The 27,481-nt window shown below is 45.6% G+C and overlaps 1 protein-coding gene across 3 annotated transcripts in view; it reads left to right on the top strand.

The window, feature by feature from the left end:
* Positions 1-30: 30 nt before the first annotated feature.
* Xpc (XPC complex subunit, DNA damage recognition and repair factor) overlaps positions 31-27,481 on the top strand; it is a 42,006-nt gene continuing 14,555 nt past the window's right edge. The window contains exons 1-11 of one of the 3 annotated variants that reach the window (XM_008854939.3): positions 31-216; positions 5,932-6,109; positions 8,155-8,264; positions 10,890-11,010; positions 11,878-11,962; positions 12,704-12,861; positions 13,297-13,417; positions 14,883-14,972; positions 16,946-17,809; positions 19,165-19,325; positions 22,263-22,344. In XM_008854939.3, the coding sequence (XP_008853161.1) occupies positions 114-216; positions 5,932-6,109; positions 8,155-8,264; positions 10,890-11,010; positions 11,878-11,962; positions 12,704-12,861; positions 13,297-13,417; positions 14,883-14,972; positions 16,946-17,809; positions 19,165-19,325; positions 22,263-22,344 (2,073 nt within the window). In that variant the 5' untranslated portion in view covers positions 31-113. Of the gene's footprint in view, positions 217-5,931; positions 6,110-8,154; positions 8,265-10,889; positions 11,011-11,877; positions 11,963-12,703; positions 12,862-13,296; positions 13,418-14,882; positions 14,973-16,945; positions 17,810-19,164; positions 19,326-22,262; positions 22,345-27,481 lie in introns of those variants that run through there. The other 2 variants (XM_008854940.3, XM_017794810.2) reach the window with 2 other exon arrangements.

Genomic DNA, 27,481 nt, shown 5'->3' on the forward strand with positions numbered 1-27,481 from the left:
CGTGGCTCTACACACAAGCGGGGCGTGGCCAAGACTTGGCCCGCCTCAGGGCGGACCCGAGGACCGCGGCTTTCTGCGACCTGGCGTGAGAAGCTGGAGGACAGCTGGGCGGCATGGTTCGGAAGCGCGCCGCGGGCAGGAGGCGGCGGGGACGGAAGCCGAAGGGTCAGGACGCTGAGGACCAGAGCGCGGCCCGGCCTGCGGAGAGCGAGGCGGGTGAGAACCCGGCCGAGTGTGTGTGCCGGCGATGCGGCCGGTGGCGTGGGCGGGCGGCGGGCGGCGGGGCGGAGCGGCGTCTGCAGCAGGCATCCTCTGCGCGTCCCGGGCCGTTTTCTCCTCGCCCGGATGCTCGGTGCCCCGAGCGGCTGAGTGGATCCACCCCGACTCCTGGCAGGTGTGGAGGGCGGAGTGGGGAAAGGCTTCAGTTACCTTGTATCCTGGGGAAACGGAAGAAGCGGGGCAAAGTGATGTAGTGATGTAGTGTGCCAAATCTCACTCCAGAGTTCCGGATTCTTATCCGGTGTAACTCCACGCTCCGGATATGGGATACGCCTCCTAACTTGGTCCCGAGCGAAGCAGAACTCTGTAGACCCCTTAAACAGCCTTTCTGCAGTTTTCCCATCTCAGTAAACAATTCCCTCACCCACCTGTTAAAACACCCTCCGCCTTTTCTTCCAGTTCATCAGCAAGTCCAGTTTAACCTTGGAACTACTCAAATCTGTCCTCATTCTTTTTATTTTTATAGCTACAGATCCTGTCCAAATCATCTTTCAGTTGGATGAGTGAAACTCTTCTCTGGCTTCTCCCCACCCGTGTGCAGCAGATTTCCACCTGCTAAACAACAGAAAACACATGCTCATCTACTTCAGACCTTGGGGCTTCCCCTCATTTAGCATTCTCTACACTCCCCCACATTATTTGCATGCGGTTTTAGTGTTCACCTGTTGCCTCCTTTCCAGATATCCTCATTTTGACTTTTCTTGTTTTAAACCCAGGCTGGCCTAGATCCTCCTGTCTCATCCCCCTCAGTACTGAGATTATAGATGCATGTCAGACTCTTATTGGCCGTCTTTTTGTTCTTCAAGTATGCCAAGTTTCTTACCGGAGCCTTTGCCTACGATGTTCCCTATTGCTAGAATGTTCTTTGTGGCTCTCACTGGTTTTCTACTTTAGGTCGAAGACTCGCCATGATCTTTTGTAGTCATTTGCAGGTACCCTCTACCACAGAACCACAGTTACTGATTTCCCAGCCTCATTCTTGTGTGTAATGGTCTTAAATTGTGGTTGCCTATACACAATGTAAGCTGCATAAAAATGTGTCTATTGTCCGGTGTCCGGTCTTGATCTTCCCCCCGTTTGCATCCTTGCATGCCCTAAAAAGCATTTTAAACATGCAAATGCATGATGCTGGAGAAGGGATATCTAGATCTAAAGTAGTTGATAGAAAACTAGGTTCCTTTAACATCCCCAGTGCTCCTGCTCCACTAGATTCTGCCACTGTGTACAGATTGTAAATTCGTTGTCCACTAGGACTAATAATTCCTGAATCTAGGAGTTTGCTTACTCCACACTTAAATGTAATGAGCATCATTTTATTTATTACTTTACTCATTCAAGACATTTTTCCAGTATTGACTATGTGCTGTTTACCGGTTAGGTGACACTAGAGACAGATCTTCAAGGGCTAGATTCTGCCACTGTGTACAGATTGTAAATTCGTTGTCCGCTAGGACTAATAATTCCTGAATCTAGGAGTTGGCTTACTCCACACTTAAATGTAATGAGCATCATTTTATTTATTACTTTACTCATTCAAGACATTTTTCCAGTATTGACTATGTGCTGTTTACCGGTTAGGTGACACTAGAGACAGATCTTCAAGGAATTTGCAGAATTAGTGTTGACAGATACTTGCATATAAAATATCCAAGGTGGTGCATGTTAAATATCATGGAAGTGAGCCTTTGTAGTTTCCAGAGGAAAAATCAGGTTTGATGGGAGAGACTGGGACATGCTCTCTGAAGCATTGTTTAATATGTAACTAAAGTCACATATTAAAGGATGGGCACTGTTTCAGTAAGAGATGTGAGAGGGGGTTGGCGTTATATCCAGATTATATTTTGGCTGTGTGGCAATTCAAACATTAAAGGTTCAATCAGATGGAGGTGCTTTCTGCTTGAAGAACATTTCTCCAAGGTCAGTACTTCACCTGGGCACCAGCTTCCTGTAACAGGATGATTGTGAATTTTCAGGAAGATAGCGTATAAAGCTTTTGGCATGGTCCCATCTTAAATAATCAGCTTGACTAGCTTGAATCTCATCGCCTACAGGTAGGGAAGGCTACACCCAAGTTCTGTCCAAACTGCCAACTAGAGGAGCTAGCTAGCAGTATGTTTCCAGGCAGCTTGTAGGATCTGAAGTGTGGAAATCTCTGGTGTGTAAGAGGAAGAACTCAAACTTAGCAGTTGTAATTTAGATTGCAGGACAATAATTTGGGGATGGTTCTGTGTAGTGTCCATACAGAAGATTTAAAGAACACCCTGTGTATGCAAATGAAGGTGATGCTTGGATGCTAAGAGCGTGGTCATCCTCATCTTATTGAGAAGGTACCTCTTTTCTTCATGTTTCTTTTCTGTGTTAATACCTTCATCGGTGAAATTCATTAATTTCTCCAACTATTTAAAAAATACAAGGGGGGGGCTGGAGAGATGGCTCAGTGGTTAAGAGCACTGGTTGCTCTTACAGAGGACTGGGGTTTGATCCCCAGCACTCACATGGTGGCTAACAACCATCTGTAATTCCAGTTCCAGAGAGTCCAATGCCATCTTTTGACCTTCTCAGGCTTTGCATGACGTGGGTGCACTTATATAACATGCAGGCAATACACTCATATACATTAAAAAAAAAAAAAAAAGACTGTTGGCTGGAGACAGTATTGAACAGGCCAGTGGGACGAATTGAGGTGCCAGAAGGGCAGGGACTTCAGCATGGAGATCAAGCTGAGGAATTTGAGTTTATTCTAAGTGCTGTGGGAGGTTATTTGAAGGTGTATGCACATATTCCTTAAAATATTTTAATTTTTTTATTTTATGTGTATGTGTGTATTGCCTGCATGTAGGTAAGTGCACCCGTGTCGTGCAATACCCAAGGAAGACAGAGAGGCTGTTGGATCCCCTGGAACTGGAGTTACAGACAGTTATTAGCTCTCATGTGGGTGCTGGGATTCGAACCTGGGTCTTCTGCAAGAACGATCAGTGTTCTTAACTGCTGAGCCGTCTCTTTAGCCCCAATGCAGATATTCTTAACAAGTCTCCATAGCTGGCTGAGCAAGCCACAGCGGCAATTTTTTTATTTTTTGTTTTTGGCCTTTGTATGACTTTTCTGTTATTATAAGACACCATGACCAAGGCACCTTATAGAAGGAAGAGTTTATTTGACCTGCTCTTTCAGGGGAGAGTCCATAATGGCAGGGGAGGCATGGCCGTAGCCGGAGTAGAGCTGAGTGATTAATCACATCTTCAAGCAGGCACAGGAAGGGGGGGGCGAGAGGAGAGAGAGAGAGAGAGAGAGAGAGAGAGAGAGAGAGAGAGGAGAGAGGAGAGAGAGACATGAAATGCAGTAAGAACTCCTAAAGCCTGTCCCCAGTACCTCTCTTCCTCCAGCAAGGCTGCACCTCCTAAAACCTGCCAAAACAGTGCCACCAACTGGGGACAGTGTTCAAATACTTGGAGCTTATGGGGGACACTTATTCAAACCACCATATTTTTAAGACACCGTCTCCTTGAAGCCCCAGTTGATGTGGAACTTGCTATGTAGATCAGGCTGGCCTTGATAGCTGTGCCTTTTAAACAGCCTGTAAGTTTGGTCCTGCCTCTGAGTCACCTTTTCAATGTTTTATTTGTATCACAGTGTTTGAAACGTGGAAATTGCCGAGCCTGGTGCTATACACCTGTAATTCCAGCTCTTGGGAGACTGAGGCAAGGGGATCGCCAAAAGTTTGAGGCCTTTTCTTTAAAACCTTTTTTAAAAATAAAAGAATTAGTGATTTATCTAGCATTACACCAAATGTCCTTGTAATATGAATTTTAGTTGAATGAAATTACAATTCATTTAGAACAAAAGAAGAGTTTTCACCTCCCATCACATGCAAAAATAAATTTTCAGGGAATATAAATGCCTGCCTACAGAGTCAGCAGGCAAGCCATGAATGAATGGCATGAATTAATTTGATAATTCAAGCTAATTATGCATTCTGTTTTGGAGCCTTAATAAAAGCTAGTGTGTCTTATTTCCCAAAGTCAGTTGAAGCAGAGTCTTGGACAGACTTTATCATTTGGATTTATTTTTATTTTATTTTAAAATTTATTTTTATCCTCTGGGTATGAGTGTTTTGCCTGCATGTATGTACTTGCGCCATGTGTATGCAGTGCTGGTGGAGGCCAGAAGAGGATGTCTAGAGTTCTGGATATTGTTAACCTCCATGTGGATGCTGGGAATGGAATCCAGGTCCTCTGCAAGAGCAGCTAGTGCTCTTAACCACGCAGCCATATCTCCAGTCCCTCATTTGTATGATTATATTATATTTGAAAAACAAGAAAGTATCCTTTCTGCTATATTTATGTTATTTAAATTGATAATTATACACAGACTATGTTTAGATAAACAGTTTAAAGTCTATAGTTTATAAACTCTCAATTTTCCCTTTTACAGAAAGCAGTTATTTTAAGAACATCAGGTGCTTTTTAGTTGCTACAGGTTGTGCATCTCTAATCCTAAAATCTGAGATCTGAGATGCTCTGAAATCTGAGACTTGATAAGAAGTTATGAATTTTGCATTTTCAACTTAAAAAAATTTATTATTTTTATTTTATGTGTGTGAGTATATTGCTTGCATGTATATAAGTGCACCTGTGTTGTGCAGTGCCTGTAGGGGTCAGAATAGGATGTTGGAACTGGAACTGGAATTAGGGACAGTCGATACCCACCATATGGGTCCTAGGAATCAAACTTGGGTGCTCTACAAGAGCAGCCAGTGCTCTTAACCACTGAGCCATCTCTCCAGCCCCACATTTTGAACCTTTAACTTCTTTTTGTTTTTTTTTGTTTTTTTTTTTTGAGACAGAGTCTTCCTGTAGCCCCAGCTGGCCTGGAACTCGCTTTGTAGATGAGACTGGCTTTGAATTCACAAGAGATCCGCCTGTTTCTCCTTCCCAGGTGCTGGGATTAAAGGTGTGAACCACCATGCCTAGCACCTTTTAACTTCTAAAGTTGATGTAGATATGTAAAAACCTGAAAAGTTCTTGATATCTGAACAGTGGTGGTACTAAGTAGTTTAGATGAAGGAACAGTTGGTGGTCCTCTTCCAACCCTGAGTTTGCCCAGGTGACTGGTGTACAAGCACCCTTTAGTCGGATTGAAGAGGTTCTGTAGCAGTGTGTGCTTTGACCTACCTACATGGCAGGAACAGGATGAGGTGCACGAACTTAAAACATTTCATGTAAGAAGAGTGGGTTGTCTCTCAAATAGGTCTTGGCAGGTAGACGTTATCCAAGGTGTTAATCAAAGTTTTTCCTTGCTGGAGCTTGGCTGCAACTTAAGGTTTAGAAGTTAGAGCTTGAGTCATGGTGGTTTCTGTTTTAGGAGGACTAGAACAAGATGCTGGATGCTGGTGAAGGAGAGTGGTTTGGGGTGAAGCTTGGTGGTCATGCTTCCCTCCCTTGTGGAGGGCTCTGCATTTGCTCTCCAGCACTGAACCACGGTGGTTTTTTTACTGTGGCCACAGACTAGGCTGCAAGTGGAGAAAAGCTGAGGGCTGGCTGCTGCCAAACACAGATGGTAAATGGTGATGGAGATGTGGTTTCGTGACCCTGTACATAAGTTGCACTGCACCTTCTCTGACATCTTTACCTCTCTTTCCATGTCGTCACTTAGATGACTTTGAAGATGAGAAACCAAAATCCCCAAAGAAGTGCTTTCTCTCAAAAGTTTCCAAAGCAAAGAGGAAGAGAGGCTGCAGTGATCCAGGGGCCCCCGCAGATGGGCCAGTGAAAAAGAAAGTGGCCAAGGCAACTGTTAAGGCTGAGACCCTCAGTGACGGCGAAGATGTCAGGTGAGATGGCAAAGCTTGGAAGTCAGTGGCAATTGATCCTATCAGAGAAGTGTGGGTGATAGAACTCTGCTTTCATCAAGGGACCTGGAGGGAAGGAGGATCTGAGCACTTCTAGAGAGGGGAGCTGGAGACTTGAGAGTTTTCAGATGAGTACAGCGGCAGCCTACACACAGTCATTTTGGTCTAGTGCTCTTGCAACTACCCAGATACCCTACAGAGACAGAAGCTGCTCCGCCACCCCGGTGTTGTTTTACACTGCTCTCCTCGAGTGTATGCAACTGCTGCCTGGTTGGACTTTGAGCATTCAGTGGGCGCTCTTGTCCCTTGCTGCACTTCCTGGCATTTCGGTTTTGTTTGCTTGCAGTGCTGGAGATCAAAGCCTTGCACACAGTAGGCAGGTGTTCTACTGCAGAGCTACCCCAGCCCCTCTCACCCCTAAGTTGTGCTCACAGTTCCCCTTCCACCTGGAATGCTTTCTTCCTGTCTGAAGTCATCGGCTCTAGTTTTCACTGATTCTCCTGCTGTTCTGCTCTCATTTCCTGCAATTTCTGAAGTGTGTAACCTGTCTTCTGGAATGATGGTTATTTATGCCACATATGGAGGTTTGCTGCCTCTCAGGTCTCAGAGCAGAGCTAGGACTGATTCATGTCCTCAGGTTCTGCAGCATCTAGGACTGGGCTTTAGTTGGCAAGATGCTGTGTCTCTGCAGTAGATGAACATTCTCACTGAGATGTAGGGGACATGAGACTAGTTGATTATCTGCTGCCTAAGAAAGTTGGGGGGTGTAGATGAGTAGAGGAAAATGGGTAGGAGTTCTTTTGCTTCAAAACAATCCAGTCTGCATTTTTGGCCTTTCTTGGTGTGGGAGAGCCATCCAGCAGAGGGCAGCTGTGGAAAGGGCCTGGGAAGCATGTAGATTTTTCCACCGTGGTTCGTCTCTTCTGTCCTTAGTGAGGAAGAATGCACTTCAGCCTTCTGGTTGCCCCTCAATTGCTGAATTCTATCTCCAGGGAGATCTACACAAATACAGGCCAGGAGACTGCCAAGGAAAGTTCTGGATCCCCCTTTCCTCTAACCTGAGAGTTGACTGGTCCAAACCCCTGGTTCATGAGCATTTCTGCCATTTGTCATGGAAATTTGTGTTGTCATGACCTCGAGAGAAAGCGGTAGGCTAAAAAGAGAGAGTGTTATTGTAGCTCAAGACTGAGACTGTTTTAAATGTCTATGCTAAAATCTTGGTTATTTTTCTCTTGATGCCAAATATCAATGTTTATACAAGCTGAAAGTAACTCAGTTCTGTAGACACGGTTTATATATGAATTTGCAGGAATATGTCAATATGCTAGTGGCCATTTAAGTCACTCTTCCCTGCTTGTCTGTGTAGTTTTTGGCTTAGCTAGTAGCTACCCTGTTTGTGTTGTTTTTGACGTCTGATACATGATCACCCCTCACTTGTCTTGAAGTTAGGGTTGTACCAGTTCCAGTGTCCTTAAGCCAAATTTCCTAACAGTTGGAAAAATCATTGTTTGACTTGGTTCATGGAAGAATGCAGTGTGAATCCCTGCTCTTCTTTCTGGCCTCCAGCTGTATGAGTATGTGCACAGCTTGCCACAGCTTTCTGGGACTCCAGGAGTCATCAGGGCTTTTCTTAGCTTTCCCCTCGCCATTTTGAGGCATAGTGTTCTTCTTTGTACAGATTGTAAGTTCTTTCTGTGTTTTATTTTTAAGACAAGTCTGAAGCCGAGGGTGGCCTCAAACTCAAAATCTTCCTGCCTCAGCCTCCCAAGTGCTGGGATCACAGGTGTGTACCACCTTGCCCTGCTTCTCTATGCCTTTGCAGCAAATCTAGTATTAGATCTATATTCCGAGCACATCTTTGGGACTTTCTGACCTGGCCTGAGGCAGGAAACAAGGCTCAGTGCTCACTCATCATCTTTGCAAACCTAATCACAGCAGATTCTTGGTCACCCAGAGTCTTTTGTTCTGATTAGCCTGAGTATGACACTGGGATGTCTGAGCCTTCTGCATCTTTGATTCTTACACAGGGACTTTGCAGGTCACATCAAGAAAGTGAAGCATCCAGAGAGAGAGGTGATGGACAAAGACAGTGATGAAGACGAGGAAGAAAGTGACGGTGACTGGGAGGAGGTGGAAGGTGAAGCAAATGTCTTGTTTTCATAACTGTTAGATTCTGTTTGCTATCTGGAACCAGATCACATGTTGCAATTCTGTTGTTTTTGAAACAAAGACCAAAGTCCCCTGAAGTAGGAGCTTTCTTTAAGGGCAAAAAAAAAAAAAAAAAAAAAGGAAAAATCCATGGGTCACCAAAGAAGGTTGAATGTTCTCTTTCTTCCTCTGGTGAGTTTCAGTGGAGAAGGTGTAAGCAGAGAGGCACTGTGCATAGAAAGAGTGAAGTTGACAGCAGGTTTTTTGAGGCAGTTAGTCCTGAGTTCAAAGCTCAGCACTGCCCCTGCATAACTGTAAGCAAATATTTTGCTTCTTTGAAGTGTTTCTTCACTGGCCACATGCTGTAAAAACTGGATGCTACTGTGAACTGTGCCCAGTCCAGGTTCTAAGACTCAGGGAAGGAAGTCTGCAGGTACCCTAGACCTGGTGCATCATGTGTAGAGTGGAGAGTGGGTGGTAGCTGATGTTAGTGCCCTGACTCCTTCTGTCCAGCATGCTCCCCTGGCATTTTATTTTGACAAAGTTCAAATCTACAAAAAAATGGGAGCAGTATATGTACTCTTTACCTGGCTTCCTTAATATTGAACGTGTTCTCTCTGTAAGTATTCATTGTGGGACTTTTTGCACATAAGTCTCAGACATCCTGACGCTTGGCTTCTAAGTACCTTAGTATGCATTTCCTAGGAAGACAGCATTCTCTTACGTGACTTATCAAACCTAAGAAGATGAAAACTAACCCCCTAGTTGTTTTAAAAATGTCTTTGCAGCTGTATCTTTTTTAAATCAAGATCCAGTGAGTTTAAGCCTTGTAGTTGGTTGGTATGTCTGTAAATTTCTTTTCATCTAGAAATGTAAAGCCCCTCCCCCAGTGTACCACCTTTAATGAATTTATTTGTGGTGCTGGGGATTGAACCCATGGCCTTATGAGTACCAGTAAGCACCACCTCCAGCTCCTTTCTGTTTTGTGTGTGTGTGTGTGTGTGTACGCACGTGTGTAGATCAGAGGACAAGAGTTGGCTCTTTTCTGCCACTTTGTGGATTCTAGAGATTGAACGCTAGTCATCAGGCCTGTGTAGCACCCCCACCCCCACCCCCGGTCTGTATTGAGACAGAGTCTTCCAAGCTCCCAGCTGGCCTGGAACTTGCTGTGTAGACCAGGCTGGGCTTGATCTCACAGAGATTGACCTGCCTCTGCTTCTTGAGTGCTGGGATTAAAGATGTTTGCCACCATACCTGGGCAGCCCTTATTGAGTTTTTGAGATAGAGTCTCCACTGTTGAAATTGCTATATAGCCCAGACTGACCTAGAACTATGGACCTTCCACTCATACAGATGTGTGCCACCACACCTGGCACTTTCTTCGGGGGGGGGGGTGGCTTTGTAGAGTAGTGCCTGCTTTGAAAAGTCCCAGTCTCTTGTTTTTTAGCAAAATGATGAGGCATCTCATGATGGTATTTACTGTGTGTATTTCTTATAAATGTAAGTTAAGTTCCACAATTTGATTAAATTTAAAATGATTAAGTCTTTTTGGGCAAGAGTGCTTCACAGGTAATGCCACCTCATGCTGCACCCACTGAGAGGGGCCTTTTGCCAGGTGTGCCTGTACTAGTGTTCAGGTTGAGTGAGGCTCCCCTCCCTGGCCTCCTGTATTCCAGCACGAGATGCTCCATGCTCACCTTATGTTGTCCTTGCTCTAGACCTGAAGCCAACCTTCTTTTTCAAGGAGCCCTGTTTTCTTAGAGACTAGTGTGAAGACCTGTCGCAGGTGGGCTCACTGCCAACAGGCCAGGGCTTCTAGGCTCCCAGTATCTTCACAGTTAGGCCCAATGGAGCAAACTCAGTGCCCTTCAGCTGCCGATGCTTTAGTTTTTTTCATCTGAAGATTCTATCCCTGGATTGTCCTGTGGGTTAAATGAGACAAAATTGTAAGTAACCTGGCACAATAGCCAGTGTGTTGCAGGAGCCTAAAGCATAGGAGGCAAGAGACCTCTGTATGCATTCCTTGTGGGTCTCTCCTCCCCTCGTGGGCCATTGGCCACCGATCCATAAGAACAAAGGGAGCGGAATTGACAAATGGGGTCAGGACAGCCAGTGAGCATGGACAGAAAAAAACCTTCCAGGGAGTCATATTCAGTGATACAGCTCTGTTTATTCAGTGGGGTCAGGGAAAATATAGTGTGGAGGCAGCAGCCGAAGCTTCAGCTGATAGGTGCTCATAGTATGCTTTATTTACATGTGGTAGGGGGAGCCTATCATCTGGCTATAGTGCAATGCTTAGTTATCATATAGAAAAAACCTGGGGGTAGTTTTTTTGCAGGTCACTATGCCCAAGGTCATGTTCCGAATAAGGTCAAGCATCCATGCTTGGAGGCACTTTCCAGATAAGTCAGGCAGAGAGCAGGAGGCCCCTGCTGAGAAAGGGAGTCCTTCCATATAGTGCCGAGTTCCTTAGAGCTATCCGGACATGGTGGACTGCAACCTTAGCAGCAGGGTCTCCCAACAATTCCTGACTTCATTCTTCCCAGCAGAACCCTGATTTTGTTCAGTACATTACCTGTTATTAATAGTGACTTAAAAAACTTACTGTTGATAGAACTAACTGACCCTGTGCTGGACATGGGAGAAAATTCTACCTCTTCTCAGTCTGTTCTGCCTGTGAAGCCAGTGGAGATAGAAATTGAAACACCAGAGCAGGCAAAGACAAGAAAAAGACGGTAAGGCCAGGCTCTTGCTTCTTGGTTCCTGTCCTGTGTAATGGGCAGCAGATACACTAACAAGAATCTTTGAGAAATAAATAAGTATGCTGGGCAGAGTGTCTTGAGTGGCTAGGATCTGAAGGTGAGAGTCCTGTGTTTGCCTTTAGGACTGGGACAAGAAATCTTGGTATCCTGTCCAGATGGGAGATGGAGACAGGGACCTTCTGCATGCCTAGGACTGAGCATTTTGGCCATCCCTTAGTTTACCCACTCCTCAGAGCGGTAAATGAGGAGCCAGAGGCTCTGAGAGCTTAAGTAATGGCCTGGGAGCCCCCCCAGTCTGTGAGTAGAGGATCCAAGACCTGAATCCCATCAGCTGACTTGCCACTCATGCTTTCCCACCATATGCTGTATGAGATAGTGCCCACTGTGGTAAGGAGCATCGTGCTACCCAGGATGCCCAGCTCCTCTCTAGCCTCTGATGGCTTAGGATAATGGAGCATAAAAACTGGCTAATGAGGTCCACTCTGATAGACATGTTGTTAGACAGGGAGACGGCTTGTTGTTCAGGAAATGACAAGTTTTCCTAGAGATTGATGGGATACAGATTTTGCAGAACAGTCATGTAAATGACTGCATTAATTTAGCATCAGTGTGGTGGTTTAAGGAGGAAATCAGTAGTCAGGATTCTGGAGGATAGGAGCTCAAGTCCTGGGTGAGACCTGACGTGCTGTCAGAGGACAGTGTCGACAGTGGATGGGACGCACAGTGTCTGAGAGAGCAGGTTTGTGGATGGGAGGGAGCAGACAGTGGTTGCTTGCAGATTTTCCTAATAGCAACCTTGTGGAGTTTCTTGCTACATTCCCAGATTTCTCTCTGTTGCAGTGAGAAGATAAAGATGGAGTTTGAGACGTATCTGCGGAGGATGATGAAACGTTTCAATAAAGAAGTGCACGAGAACATGCACAAAGTAAGGGTGACGAGTGACGGGAAGGGCAAGCCTAGAGGTGACAGGCCTGGATGAAGTACTGTACACAGAGGCTGGGGGTCAGAGGAGCTAGCTAACTGGAATTCTTGCCACCTTTTGGAGGATACTGGAGATGAAAGGGGAGGGTTAAGATGACTCTACTTTTGGAAGCTCAAGTGAGGGGAATGGGGTGGTGCCATCCATTAGCAGAGTCTGTCAGTGAGGGAGAAGGAAGACCAGCCAGGGTAAGTTCTGTGCAGGGGCAGGGGTGGGTAGACAGCCATATAATCATTGCAGTATCTTGGTGAAGGGTAGGATGAGGTTGGGTTGGAGGATAGTGATGTGAGGTACGTGCAGAGGAGGGTGGGTTCAGACACAGAGGTAGGTGGAGAGTAGTTAAGGAGCCCCACACCCAGCCTGCACTCAGTAGCTCTGAACAGTTGGTGTCTCCCACTCATTCTCACTGTGACAGAGCCCAGGTGATAATGTGGCTTTTTATTTGGAAATCCTGCAGTATGTGTCTGTAAAAGGCAAAGGCACTCGGAAAAAAAATTTGTATTCTGAGCTCTGATACTTTAGTGAATGAGTACATAGAGGGGGTGACTTGGGACACAGCTAATGCAGTCTTTGTACTTCCTGGTGTGTAGAAGCAGCAACGAACGTTTCCTGTCCAACAACCATCTGAACTTAGCAAATCCCTGCTAGTTCTCAGCCCTCTCTCCACCGCCCTGCTTCTGTCCTCAGGTTCACCTGCTGTGCCTGCTGGCAAATGGCTTCTATCGAAATAGCATCTGCAGCCAGCCAGATCTGCTGGCTATTGGCCTCTCCATCATCCCAACTTGCTTTACCAAAGTGCCACCTCAAGACAGGGACATCCGCTACCTCTCCAACCTGGTGAAATGGTAAGGCGTTTCTGCTCCTGCAGAGCTCGGGTGTGTAGGGTTGGTTTTTTTCAGCCTGGCTCAGGCCAGATCTCCTCTGAGGTGGTAAATTGACACACAGGTGATGGTGTGGCATTGAAGAGAGGGATGTATCAAGGTGATTGTGGCCATGGAAGAGGGTCTAGTCTGACAGGAGACCAGTGTGCACCAAGTAGTTTAGGTAGTGTGAGGAGTTCTGAGGCAGAAGAGTGTGGGGACCAGGGTGCTTCCCTCTGGTATGTGGTCTGGGGAGGATGCCCAAAGAGGTGCTATCTGAGTTGGGTCTTCAGTGATGGAATTAGCTAGCCAGGCTTGGAAGAGTCTTGAGATCCAGTCCTGATTTTGGTTTTCTTGGCTATAAAAACTAGAACTTCCCCTCATGTTGACCCCTGTACAGAATGCATGCTTTTCCCCCAGGTTCATTGGAACATTCACAGTCAATGTGGACCTTTCAACCAGTGAGCAGGACAGTCTGCAGACGACCTTGGAAAGGAGGTTTGCCATTTACTCTGCAAGGAATGATGAAGAGGTGGTCCATGTAAGTGGCTCTCTAATGGCAGTGCCCACTAATAGGGATGAAAATACAATGCTGTTCTTGGAGGATTCCTGTTAGTCTGTGCAGACAGACCAGACTTGGCATGTCTAGTCAAATGTTTGACATCTTTGGTTCTTTGCAGATTTGGTTTTGAAGAGTGTAAGATATCAGACAGTTTCTGTCCTTATCTTATGCCATCAGCTCTTTAGTCCTGTCAGGAAGCTGAGGCAGGGATGGTTACAGGTAAAGGAATCTGGGTTTAGAGATGTCTCCTGGGTAGTGGCGAATGTTCAGTCACCTAGACCTCTATCCCCACGCTCCTAGGAACTGTGCTCAAAGGAGCTGAAAAGTCACCATTGGGGCAGTGTGGCCAGCCAGGACACGGATAGAACCTAGACTTCCTACTTTATCCAGAATTGTCCTTTTTCTGTTTCCAGTGTGCCACATTGCATTTAGTTGTTGCCTCTCTTAGCCTCCTCCAGGTTGTGATGGTTTCTTGGTCTTTCTCTGTCTTTGGTGATCTTCACACTTTTGGAGGGAGATGCTGGAGAGAGAATCCAGGGATGTAGCATGGCAGGCAGTGTTCTCCCATTGAGCCATTTCCCCCAGCTCTTGTCCACCTTAGCCTGCCAGGTGTTGGGATTAGAGGTATGTGCCAGTCACATGGCTGACACTTCAACTTCAAAAGGAGGAGAGCAAAAGTAATGATGTTTATCATTATCACTTGATTTCTGAGATAAACCTACCTTCCTGTTTTTGATTTTTCACCTCTAAGTCTCTCTCTGGAATATTGTAGTAACTGAATATTGTAGTAACTGAATATTGTAGTAACTGAATATTGTAGTAACTGTGTGGGGAGACCTTGCTGCCCTGTGTTAGCACTCTCTCTGGAATATTGTGTGGGGAGACCTTGCTGCCCTGTGTTAGCACTGTTGCCTCAAGGTGGTTCATCCTCCCATCCTCACATGTCAGCAGAACTTTAAAAGCTGTGACCTCCTGTTGAAAAATTCAGTGTGGGGAGTGCAAAATAGGAAACACACAAGTGATCCAGTGCTGATTGTATTTCTATGTTTTCTTCCCAAAGTAGTATTTTGTTTTATTTTCTTTTAATGACAAATACACCACCTCAGTGCAATCAGAAGATAGGTAAGCAGGGAAAAAACAATAATAACCCTGTAAACATCCGTAGCCCAGATTATAGGTATTTTTTCAAGTATACCTGTATGTCTATAATTATATTTATAAAATAATTTTTTCTTAGAAAAATGTGATGACATTTTTTTTTTCCTTTAACATTGGTAAGCACCTCATTTTCCTGTGAGGTGAGTCTCTACAATTCCTTTGTGATAGTGCTCAGAGTACTGGTGGAGGTTGTTTCCACCTAGCTCCTCTGTAAGCAAAGACCACATTGGGTTGACTACTCCTCCAGCACCCTCTTCAGTTAAATATATTCTTGTTGTCATTATAGATATTTCTTTTGATTCTCCGGGCCCTGCAGCTGCTCACCCGCCTGGTGTTGTCCCTACAGCCCATTCCGCTGAAGTCATCTTCAACAAAGGTGAAGTCCTCGGGGCTTCCAGAGAAAAGGACTTGCTGACCAGGGAAGAGTGATAAAAATCTCAAGTTTAAAAAAGTCAGCCAAAACACAGAGAATAAGAGTCTCCAGAGTGTAGGTCCTTGAACAACACTCCTATATTAAAATCCACCCACCCAGGGCTCAGGGACCATTGCAGGAGACGGGGTGGAAAGATTCAAAGAGCCAGGGAGGAGGTGCATGACCATACAGAAATAGTCCTACAGGCACCTGGGACCCTTCTCATACAAACCTCCAGTAATGGTGTGAGCGTGCACAAGACACATGCAAACTTAAGCAGACAGAAATGCAGCGCAGAACTGTGGAAATGAACACCAGGCCCCAATCTTAGTCAAAAAACTATTGGCAGCTGATTACTGCTGGATGAGGAAGAGCTGATCTTCTTAAAGGAAGGGACTCTAGATAGGCTGACTAGATCCGAGTGGATGAACTTGCACTGAGGGACATCTGGGGACACTAACCTTACATGGTAGGCCTTAGTACAAATGACAGATGTATGAACTCCAGTGGAAGTGGAGGTGCTATGGGAAGGTGCCAAAGATGATTTTCTGTATGAAAGACACAAAAATTTAACAAAATTTTTTTTTTAAAAAAAAAAAGAACAGAAGAAACTGTAACAATAGAATTTATAAAGATGCGACTAAGGTCCATCTCACTGACCTAACAATGTCAAATTCTTAAGAGTTGGTGTCCATGCAGGCTGGGCTCCTTGGAGCCTGCTTTGCACATCCCCTGTGTTAGAGGAGATGGACACACGAGTGTTGGTGCATCTGAAGTCACCAGAGAGAGGTTTGGGCTCCAAGGTGCTACTGTTACTGTTCTGTGAACCAGTGGCCTTTCAGGGCGTGGCACTGTCTGAAGCCTGGCAGTCCGGAGATTGAGTTAGTAATTTCTACATTAAAACTACAGCTATAGTAGGTTCAGTTTTTTTGGGGGGAGGGGGCAGGGGGAATGCATGTGTGTGTGGTCAGTATTCTCATTGCTGAAGAAGCTGAGATTCAGAGGTTGAATATTCACCTAAGTCATGGAGCACATGAGACATCTGAAGTTCAGACCAGCTTTGCCCTTTTCTACTTTACATCCCTACAGCTGTGGTGAGATGATGCTACTAAAGCTCACCTGCGAGTCTGCCGATTTTAGCCAGTACTTACATACAACCCTATGGGAAACCCAGTTGAGATTGTCTGAGCGGGGAATGTCCTACATGCAGATTCTCTACCTAGTGACTTAGCTCTGTCCAGTTGTAGACTGTCTTATCATTGCCAAAAAAGAAAAAGAAAGACAAAAAAACAGAACAAAAAACCCCAACAAAATTAACTTTTCCTTCCCTCCCTGTCCCCTTTGGTTTTTTGAAATAGTCTTATGTTGCCAAGGCTGGCCTCAGACTCACTATACAGTTGAGATTGGCCTTGAACTTTTGATCCCCTTGCCTCTACCTCCCAAATACTGGGCTTACATATATAATATAATACCTCCCAAATACTGTGCTTACATATATAATAACACCATGCCTAGCTACCAACATTTCTTTTTCTTTCTTTTTTTTTTCTTTTTGGTCTTTTGAAGACAAGGTCTCCTATACCTGGCTGGCCTGGAACTCGCTATGTATACCAGACTGGCCTCACTCTTACAGAGATCCACCTGCATCTGCCTCCTGAGTGCTGGGATTAAAGGCATGTACCAGCACACCTGGCCTTTTTGTTTGTTTTTTTTAAATTTTATGTGTATGAGTATTATGTCTGTGTGTATGTAAGCACACCATGTCATACAGTGTCCCTAGAGGCCAGAAAAGGGCATTGGATTTCCTGGAACTGGAGTTACAGTTGTTAGCGGTTATGTGGGTGCTGGGATTCAAACCCAGGTCTTCTGTAAGAGCAGCAAGTGCTGTTAACTACTGAACCATCTCTCCAGCTCTGGACATTCTTACTCTGTTTCAGGGGAGGAAACCTTCCAAGGAGACATGCAAAGATGGTCCTAGAGACTCCTCAGAACCTTCTAGGCAAGTTCCAGAAAGCCACAACAAATCCAAGATCAGCAGAACACACCAACAAGAGGAGCCCTTTTCTAAAGGCCGTGGCAAGGCAAGCGCTGGCCAGAAGAGCAAGACTGCTGCTTACAGCAGGCAGTGGAGAGGGCCCTCCTTCAGTGAGGAAAAGGAGCTCGGGCAGGAAACCCGGAGCCGTTCCCGGGCCCGGGTGCGGCGGGTGGCCACCAGGGTGTCTTACAAAGAGAGTGGGAGCGACAAGGCTGGCAGTAGCTCTGACTTTGAACTTTCCAGTGAAGAGGCCCATTCTTCCTCTGATGAGAACTCAGAGCCAGGCTCTTCAAGGCAGAAAAGGGCTCCAGCTCCTAAGAGGACAAAGGCTAGGTCTAAGGGTGGCTCCAGGACCCACCGTGGAAGCCACCGTGAGCCTCCAGGCTTTCCAGCATCTTCGAGCTCTTCAAGCAGTAACAGGTGCAAGAAGGTTTCTAGAGGTGGTGAAGAGGCAGAAGACAGGAGAGCTGCTGGTGTAGACCAGTGGCTGGAGGTGTTCTGTGAGCCACAGGCAAAGTGGGTGTGTGTAGACTGTGTGCACGGTGTGGTAGACCAGCCCTTGGCTTGTTATAAATACGCCACCAAGCCCATGACCTATGTCGTGGGCATTGACAGTAATGGCTGGGTCCGAGATGTCACTCAGAGGTATGACCCAGCCTGGATGACAGCAACCCGCAAGTGCCGGGTTGATGCCGATTGGTGGGCCAAAACCTTGAGACTCTACCAGAGCCCATTTACGGAACGGGAAAAGAAAGAAGATTTGGAGGTAAGGCACTGGCCACCCAGGGTTCAAGGAGCTATTCTTATTATCAAAATTGCTTCCTGTTTTAGTCACTGTATGCCCAGTTGGTATTTTTAGTGTGGTTTAATTATGTATTTATAAATGTGTTAATATAAAGTATACAAGTATATAATTATCATTTCTCTTGTTATCACACCAACACGATAAAGCTGTGTTATTGTTGCCATCATTTTAATGGTAAAAAGTTGGAAGAGTAAGTGCCTAGGTTTTGAACCCAGGGCCATGGGTTTTGAAGTCCGTGTACTTTAGTTTGGGCCTTGAAAGTAATTATGCAAACCCTATAACTCATACTGAGAGAAAGAATAACTCACCCATTTATGGTCCCCCATTTCTCACTGTGTTTGCATGTCCAGGCACAACAACATACCTCACATCTATAGAATGAATCTCCTGGGGGTTCGGGGGGCTTGGATGCTGAACTCTCTAGCTTACTGAGAAGGCAGACAGAGTGGGTGCGTTTTAGTAGACTTCTAAATGTAACACACCTGAGACACTTGGCCTTAGAATGAGCCCTAGCACCTGGAAGAGGGTCTGAGGCGCTCCAGTGCACAGTTGCCTTACTGGGTGGAGCTCTGCATTGTGTGGGAAACCCACTCATGTTGGCCAGAGGTTGGTTTCTAGCCACTCAGGATAGGGAGAACACAGGCTTATGTAGCATTGCCTTAGGGCTGGTCTGCATCCGGTGTTGGCTTTGTTTTATTTAGTGCTGATAGATTAAGTGGGAATCCTACAGGCATTGTACCTAACTGAAGTGTCAGAGGATGCCCATTCTACAGAGTTCCGGCCGCCTCTGCTATGCCATGGTGCCAATCCTTAGGAGTCCCTTGGTGTTTTGAAGGACTGCTAAAGAAAAGCTTAAGAGAGCTCAGGAAACAGGACTTCCTTCATAGTAATGGGATTTCCTACTGATAACTAAGAACCCTTAGTGAAGTGCAGGATTTATATAAATTGTGGTGGCCTTAAAACTGGAGGGTATTTCCCATAAGTGGATGAAGCCAGCCTTTGCTGTAGGCCAGCAATGTTGCTTTGAGGTCAGGCCTTCTTAGGGAAGAAAACTAGCATATTTTCCTGTGAAGATCTTTAGTAGAGTAGGTACTGGTCTGCCAGGGCTCGAGGTACAGATTGGAACTAGGGTAGGCCTTCTGAAGTTGGTGCATGTTGCAGGAGTGCTGATGCTTCCTAGCTTCTGGTTGATCTATGGTGCACTGCACTGGCAGCACTACTACTGCAGCATTACTATGTCAGTGTTCATGAGTCCAGGCTTTACCACTCAAACCTCACTTCTCTAACATGCTCACCATTGTGTCTGGCCTTTGCAGTTTCAGGCAAAGCATCTGGACCAGCCTTTGCCTACAGCCATTGGCACATACAAGAACCACCCTCTATATGCCCTGAAGCGCCACCTCTTGAAATTCGAGGCCATCTACCCTGAGACAGCAGCAATCCTTGGGTACTGTCGCGGAGAACCTGTCTACTCCAGGTATGTATAGCGGCTCAGCCTCCTGGTGGCCTGGAATTAGCATCTGTTCACTTAGGTTACCTCAGCAGTTTATAGCTTTCTCAGGAATAAGCTTTTGTCTCTGTGTGTGTGTGTGTGTGTGTGTGTGTGTGTGTGTGTATACGCTGTGAAGGGAGTAAAGCTTGAAAATCAAACAAGATAGGTTACCTCAGAAGTTTATAGCTTTCTCAGGAATAAGCTTTTGTCTCTGTGTGTGTGTGTATACGCTGTGAAGGGAGTAAAGCTTGAAAATCAAACAAGGATTAACAGACCAAGGGGAAAAATTATGTGGAAAAATAAAATCAAAGGAGGACAATTAAAATGTGTGTGTGTATGTGTACATAAGACCAAAAAGCGAGAGGTAGGAGTGTTACAAATAGGAAAACAGAAGAAAGTATGGAAAGGAAGGAAAGGTAGGGAAACCAGCGTGAGAATTTAGTCCTCTGGCTGGGAACAGTTCCTGCCTTTGAGCCCCTGTTAGGGAGTCACACCAGACTGTGGTTAGGGTCTCATCCCTTGTTGGATCTTGCTGTCTTGTCAAGGAGGCCCAGACCCTGGTCAGGCCGTTGTTGATTGCAACACCCAGCACTCAAAGGCAGCAAAGAGACTTGGCCTCCCTGACTGCTTCCCATGGGCCCCACAGTAGACAGGAGGAAGGAAGTGTCGTGGCACGAGAGCTAATAGAGGTATCAGGTCTGTGATGGAAGGCCTTAAGGGTATAATCATTCAGAAGTCTTGGTTCATAACATAAAAGTAACCATTTAGCATGTTTTTAGTGTACAGCTCACTGACATTCAGCACCATGATGTTACTGTGTGACTGTTACCACCATCCACCCCAGAACTCTTAGGTCTTCTCAAACTGGAACTGTCCCCATTAAACATTACTCCCCTTCCCCTCCCCCAGTTCCTGGTAACCACTGTCCCACTTCACTACCCTAGGTACCTTATATAAGTGGGATCGAAGAAGTATTAATACTTGGTTTTGTCTTGCTCATTTTTCTTGAAGTTTCATCTATAGAGCATATACCTAGGTTTCCTTTAAATTTTTTTAAAAATATTATTGTGTATGTGCATGATATGTGTGTGTGTAGACTTTAAAATTATTGTGTGTGGGGCTGGAGAGATGGCTCAGCAGTCTACTGACTGCTCTTGTAGAGGACCCGAGTTCGATTCCCAGCACCCACATGGCAGCTACGAACCGTCCTTAACTCCAGTTCCAGGGGAATCTGAAGCCTTCTTCTGACCTCTGCGGCATTACGTGGCACGGGTGCACTCACATGCAGCAATACACTTGTACACATAAAATAAAAATAATAATAAATAAAATATTAAAAAAAATCATTGTGTGTGTGCATGGTGCATGTGTAAGTTAGAAAACAGCTTTGTGGAGTCAGCTCCTCCATTCCACCCTTATGTGGGTTCCACAGATTGTACTCAGGTCACCAGACGCTTGCACAGCAAGTACCTTTACCTGCTGAGCCTTCTTGCCAGCCTCTTCCTTTTTAAAGCCTGAATAGTATCCCGTCTTGAGAGACTGTTGTGTTTACTCCTGTTGGTGGATGTTCTGATTCCCTTCTTTGGCTGTTGGCAATGATACAGCTGTGCATATTGGTTGAGTCCAGGCTTTTGGTGCCGGTCAGATGGCAACTCTGCGATTTGAGGAATGGCTGTACTGTTTACTTAGTGGCTGCACCATTCACCTTTGACCAACAGCACACAGTGGTTTTGATTGGTCCATGTTTTCACCAGCAGTTGCTGTTTCCTGGTTTGGTAATACCCAATCTGACGCGTGTGACACGGTTAGAAGTAGACACTCATTCTGGAAACTTTGTACTTCCTGGCTATTTTTCTTAGCTGTTTACCCATCAGCCCCTCTGACTTACTTTCTTTGCTCCTGTCTGAAGTCCATGACGATGACTCAGTCTCTTTGGGCAGAGATGTTCAGCCTTCAGTAGGAATTTAGGATGGAGCTTCTGACTGCGCCCAGGGGACTCCTGACAGAGAAGTGCTGTCCTTGCACCTGCAGTGTCTTGTCCTCTAAGCCATGTGAGGTAGAGAGGCTGAGTTCTTCTCCCTAGCTGATGGGTGAGGATGCTGAGGCTCATGAAGGCAAAGGTACTGCAGGGAGCATCCAGGCAGGGTTCAGTCATGTCTGCTGTGCTGTGCTATGCTGCAGTTTTGTTACAGAGCAGCAGAAAGCAAGTAAACATAGCTCAGGCTGTGGAGCAGGTGGGGCCTTACCTGCAGGCCTGATGTCCCTGCTCGTAGTAGCTCTTGTCCTTAGACAGGTTGTGGGTGCAAGCTAAAGAAGAGGTAAGCATGCCTCTTGGCTTGGCCGTGCTGGAAGGAGAACTGCAAGCCTGTGTGTGACTCTGGTCACAGGGAGGACAGTGAAGCCAGAGTGCCTCTGCCCCTAATCACAGGACTTGACTGTGCATCATACTCCACCATGGTCTGTTCTCTTGTGGGGTTAGTCCCCATAGTCCCCATGGTCCCCTTTGAGTTCACTTTCTTTTGTGGACATTCACTCCTTCTGCACTGTTCAGATTAGACTCTCAGGAGGCACTGTTTGGTGAGTACAGCATCTGCTCATGCTGGCTTTTACTGGCTTTTACTAGCTCCCACAGGCTACACAGAGAGTTCCCACTTAAGACTATGTGACAAAGAGGAAAGCCTGGCAAGGGGGTGGTGGTACTGAGACTAGGTACAAAGCCTCAGAAAGAACGCTGTATCAGGGTAGGGGTCACAGGTGGGCACAGGCAGTCCAAGAGAGAGGCTCTTTGCAGAATGGGCCTTGGGAAGCACAGGGAACAGAGCTGTGCCCATCTGCAAGCTCACCTGAGGCCCTGAGGTCCTGCATCCTCCCAGGCCTATATGTGCTCAGTTTGTCCTTTGTCTCCTCATGACCCTTCTTTAGGGATTGTGTGCATACGCTGCACTCCAGGGACACGTGGCTGAAGCAAGCAAGAGTGGTCCGGCTCGGAGAAGTGCCCTACAAGGTAACCAAAGTGAAGTGCCCTATCAAGAGTGGGGATGCGGGCCTCAAGCTGAGGTAGGAGAGGTGGCTTAGTACGTGCCAGGACAGGCAGTCAGAAATGGCTCACTTCTTTGACTTGAGCTGGATTTGAGGAGATAAGCATTTAAATTATAATATTAACAAGATGTATAAGAAATAGGTTTTCCAAACTACACCAGAAATCTAGGCCAGAGAGTAATCTGCATTCTTGCTCTGAGCTCAGAGGCCTGTAGTTTGGAACTGGGTTGCTGGGTGATTCTGAGATCTAAGGTCTGCTTCGTAGAGACACACCTGCCAGTCAGGTTGCCCTGTGTGAAAATTCACCATGCACTTGCTCATATGTGATCTCTGTTGAGTTCCAGCAGCCCTAGGGATTGGCACCACAATGCCTGTTTTACAGGTCAGGTTAGAGCTCATACAATAGGCCTTGTAGGAAGTAGCATCTAGAGCCCAGGAATCACAGGCCCTGCCTCTCAGCAGCCTTCCTCTGATGCTGTAGCACTGTTAGGTCAGTTGCCTACAAGGGCCATGAACTCTGGACAGTGTTACATGGACTTTTCTTGGGGCTCTGGTGTAGTCAAGCCAGCAGAGTACTATGGCCCCTCACAGGCACATTTACTGCTTCTTGTCAGATCCCAGCAAGGAGCCTTGGGGTAATGTCTGGAAGAGCTGATAGAACGGAACCTCAGCTTTAGTGGGAAGGGGTGACTGCTGGCTGTGGCTGCCAGAGTGCATGGAGCTGCCTGCTGGACACAAGGCCTGCTGCCATCGCTCTGAACTCCCTTTTTAAAAATATTTATTTTTTCTTTATGTGTATGAGTTTTGCCTGCATATATGTAAATAAGTACACCCATGTGTGCAGTGGCTGTGGAGGCCAGACGAGGACATTGGATCCCCTAGAACTGGAGTTAATTGTTAGCCACCACATGGGTGCTGGGAACCCAACCTAGGTCCTTTGCAAGAGCAGCCAGTGCTCTTGACCACTCAGCCATCTCTCCAGCCCTGATAGGTTCCTTCTTTCATGTTCCATATGAAGTAGGCAGTCCATCCTGGAATAGCACTGTCCAGTGAAAATACAGTGAGAGTCACACATTTATTTTAGTAGCCGCACTAAAAACTACACACAAATATGTAAGTATTTTTAGATGTATTCAAAATAGCTTGTCAACACACTACAAATATGTAAAAATGTCAGTGAGATCTTTAAAGCTCACTTTGTCCTTATTCTTTGTAATTCTGTGTATGACTTCTAGTATCTCAGTTTACACTAGTCCTATCAGTCACATGACTGGTGGCTGTTTTGTTAGCACAGTTCTAGAATAACCCCAGATTTTTCCCTTTGTTCTGAACTTGGTCATCCTGGCTTCTGCCTCAGCATCTTTTCCTTGGATAACAATCATAGCCTCCCTCCCAGGTCAAATGCATTCCCTGTATTACATTTTGTGGATCTTTCTGAAACACAATGCCCTCTGTGGCAAGCCTACTGTAGCTGCCCATCATCTCATCTAGAGGTCCCTCATGGTGCATGATGGATCCTCTGGCACCTGTCCCCTCCATTCTAGACCATATCCAGAGTCCCAGGTGCTGTGTTCTTACTACTGTGTTCTGGGGTCTTAAATGCCCTTCTCTCCAACCGTGTTCTGACCAACCCTTCCTGCTCCGCTTAAGCCTTAGCTTAGCTGTGACCTGCTCCTATTCATCCAGCATTCCTCACACCTTTCCCTGCAGCCTCAGCAAACACTGCCTCTTCCCCATCTGCACCCATGATTGGTGGCATGATGAGTAAGATGTTCAGTGACCCTCACTGAACACTGCTGAGGGAACAGTGTCCTGGTTTACTTTTTGTTGCTGTGGTAAACACCATGACCAAAAGCATCTCGGGAGGGTTTATTTGGCTTATGCTTCCAGGTGATAGTTCATCACTGAGGGAAGTCAGGGCAGGAACTCAAGCAGAAACCATAGAGGAACCGCTCACTGGCTTGCTCCTTCTCTCTGCTACTTTTCTTTTTTTTAAATTTTAATTACAATTTAAAAAATTTTATTGAATTTTTGTGTATTTAATGTATAAAATCATCATTCTGCCCCCTTCCCCTTTGGCACCCTCCCATAGCCCCCTACTGGAGTTCAGACATTCTGTCATTTGTATTAAGGCCTATTATGTAAAGTTAGTGGCCTGAGATGTCCCTCAGTGCAAGTTCATCCACCAGGGTTTAGTCAGCCTATCTGGAGTCTTCCCCCTTCAAGAAGATCAGCTCTTCCTCACCCAGTAGTAATCAGCTGCCAATAATTTTTTGACTAAGGTGGGGCCTGCTGTTCGTTTCCACAGTTCTGTCCTGGATTTTTGTCTGCCTAAGTTTGCATGGGTCTTGTGCAGGCTGCAGGTTTGTATGACCAGGGTCCTAGGCACCTGTAGAACTATTTCCCTATGGCCATGCACCTCCCCCCTGGCTCTTATTTCTGCCCCCTCTTCTGTAATGGTCCCTGAGCCCCAGGTGGGTAAATATCAATACAGGAGTCCTGTCCAAGGACCCACACTCTGCAGACTCAGCCTCTGCTTTTTGGCCATTTGTGGCCTTTTGTGTTCCTGGCCCTCTGTTGTATGAGGGAGCTTCATTGAGGAGAGTTGAAAGATGCATTAGTGCTCACTTCATCCCTTGTTCTATGTTCTGTGAGCCTTAGGTGTAGAGGTTGCATCCTAGATGTGCCACTTAGGCTTGGGCAATTCACAGAATCTCTGGGTGTGACCAGTGGTGTAACTGTAATAATCTCTGTCTGTTGAAAAAAAAGCTACTTTGATGGGTGGTGACTGGGATACTTGTCTGTAAATTTAAGGATCCATATTTCCACATAGTAAGAAACTACATTAGCCTAAGGATATGAGAACCTTGGGGTTTTCTCTACGATCTATGACCTCTCCAGCTATGTGTATTTGGCTAGGTTTACAGTACCATGCTGAGACTCCTCCTATTGAGTGGGGTTTATGTCCAGTTAGGTTGCTGTTGATTACTCCCAAGATAAAAGTGCCACTACTACACCAGTGTCATTTGCTGTGCTGGTCATTGATGTGGTTTTTAGGCCTTGAAGCTGGGGTTGGATCATTGATTGATGTTCTCCCTTACCAGCTTGTGTAGTGCTCTCCAAAGCTACGAGAGCTAGCCTTCTGGGGAGGTGGCTACCAGGTCAGTCCCAGCTCCATTGTTCCAAATCCTGTACCCAAAATATGTCCTATCTTCAGCAGTAGGGTCTTACCATCAAGTTCTGGGAGGCAATCAAGGGCTGTGTCAATAGCCTGTGTAATTTTGGGAGTCTCTTGGACTAGCCTGGCCAACAACTCAAAGGAAGGTTTCTCCTGTCTGGCTCTGTTTCTTGTTATATAGTCTTCAGCTATGCTCGTGGACTCCCATTTACTGTATGTCTAATTTTGCATTAGGTTTTTGGACTAATATGATTCCCTCTGGTTTTTTATACTAGCTAGATTCTTTTTTTTTTTTTTTTTTTTTTTTTTTTTGAGACAGGGTCTCCCTGTAGCCCCAGCTGTCCTGGAACTCACTATGTAGACCAGGCTGGCCTTGAACTCACAGAGATCCACCTGCCTCTGCCTCCCAAGAGCTGGGATTAAAGGCGTGTACCACATTTTTGTTAACCACTCATTAGTTGAGGGGCACTTAGGTTGCTTCCATCTCTTAGCTATTGTGAAAAGAGCAGCCACAAGCATGGTTGTACAAATGCAATAGAATGGGTCCTTTGGGTATATGCTGAGGAGTGGTATAACCAGGTCATATGGTAGGTTCATTTTTAGTTGTTTTTTAAAAAAATTTTATTATTTTTATTTTATGTGTATGCATGTATTGCCTGCATGTAGGTAAGTTCACCTGTGTTGTGAAGTGCCTGTGGAGGTCAGAAGTGGCTGTCGGATCCCCTGGAACTGGAGTTATGGACAGTTGTTAGCCGCCATGTGAGTGCTGGGATTCAAACCCAGGTCTTCTGCAAGAACAACCAGTGTTCTTAACTGCTGAGCCATCTCTCCAGCCCCCATTTTTAGTTTTTTAAGAGTTCTTCACACTGCTTTCCATAGGGGTTGCACGAGTTTACAGTCCCATCAGCAGTGAATGAGTGTTCCCCTTTCTCCACATCCTTGCCAGCATTTGGTATTATTTGTTCTCCTGATCTTAGCCAGTCTGACTGGGGTAAGGTGAAATCTTAAGGTGGTTTTAATTTGCATTTCCGTAATTGCTAACAATGTTGAACACCTTTTAAGATGTTTCTTAGCCATCTTTATTTGTTCCTTTGAGAACTCTCTGTTTAGATCTTTAGCTCATCTTTTAGTCGAGTCATTTGTTTTCTTGATTCTTTGTTTTTTGAGTTATTTATATATTCTGGATGGTAAACCTCTGTCAGATGTGTTGCTGGTGAAGATTTTTTTCCATGCTCTGGGTTTTCTCTTCACTTCTTTGATCATGCTGTAACAGAAGCTTTTTAGTTTAATGAGGTCCCACTTGTTGGTTCTTGACCTTAATTCCTGAGCAACTGGTGTCCAATTTAGAAAGTCCTTTCCTACACCTATATCTTGTATGTTACTGTCAATGTTTTCTTCTAATAGTTTCAGGGTTTCCAGTTTCACATTGAGGTTTTTAATCCATTTGAAGTTGACTTTGTGCCAGATGAAAGATAAGGATGTAGTTTCATTCTTCTACAGGTAGAGATCCAGTTTTGCAAGCACTATTTGTTGAAGATGCTGTCTTTCCTCCATTGTGTGTTCTTGGCACCTTTGTCAAATATTAGGTGGCTGAAATTGCATGTACTTGGGTTTGGATCGTCAATGATGTTCCATTGATCTATGTGTCTATTTTTGTGTCACTACCATGCTGTTTCTACGTCTATAACTATATAGTATACTTTGAGATCTGGCATAGTAATCCCCCCAGCATTGTTCTTTTCAGGGCTGCTTTTTCTGTCCGGGGTCTTTTGTGCCTCCATATGAATTTAAGGATGCATTTTTCTTATTCTGTGAAGTATGTCATGGGGATTTTGATTGGAATTGCATTAAATCTATACATTGCTTTTGGTAGGATGGTCATTTTCACAATATTAATTCTTCCAATCCATGAGCATGGGAGGTC

Source organism: Nannospalax galili, unplaced genomic scaffold, assembly GCF_000622305.1.
Source record: "Nannospalax galili isolate Female #2095 unplaced genomic scaffold, S.galili_v1.0 scaffold406, whole genome shotgun sequence".
NCBI lineage: Eukaryota > Metazoa > Chordata > Mammalia > Rodentia > Spalacidae > Nannospalax > Nannospalax galili.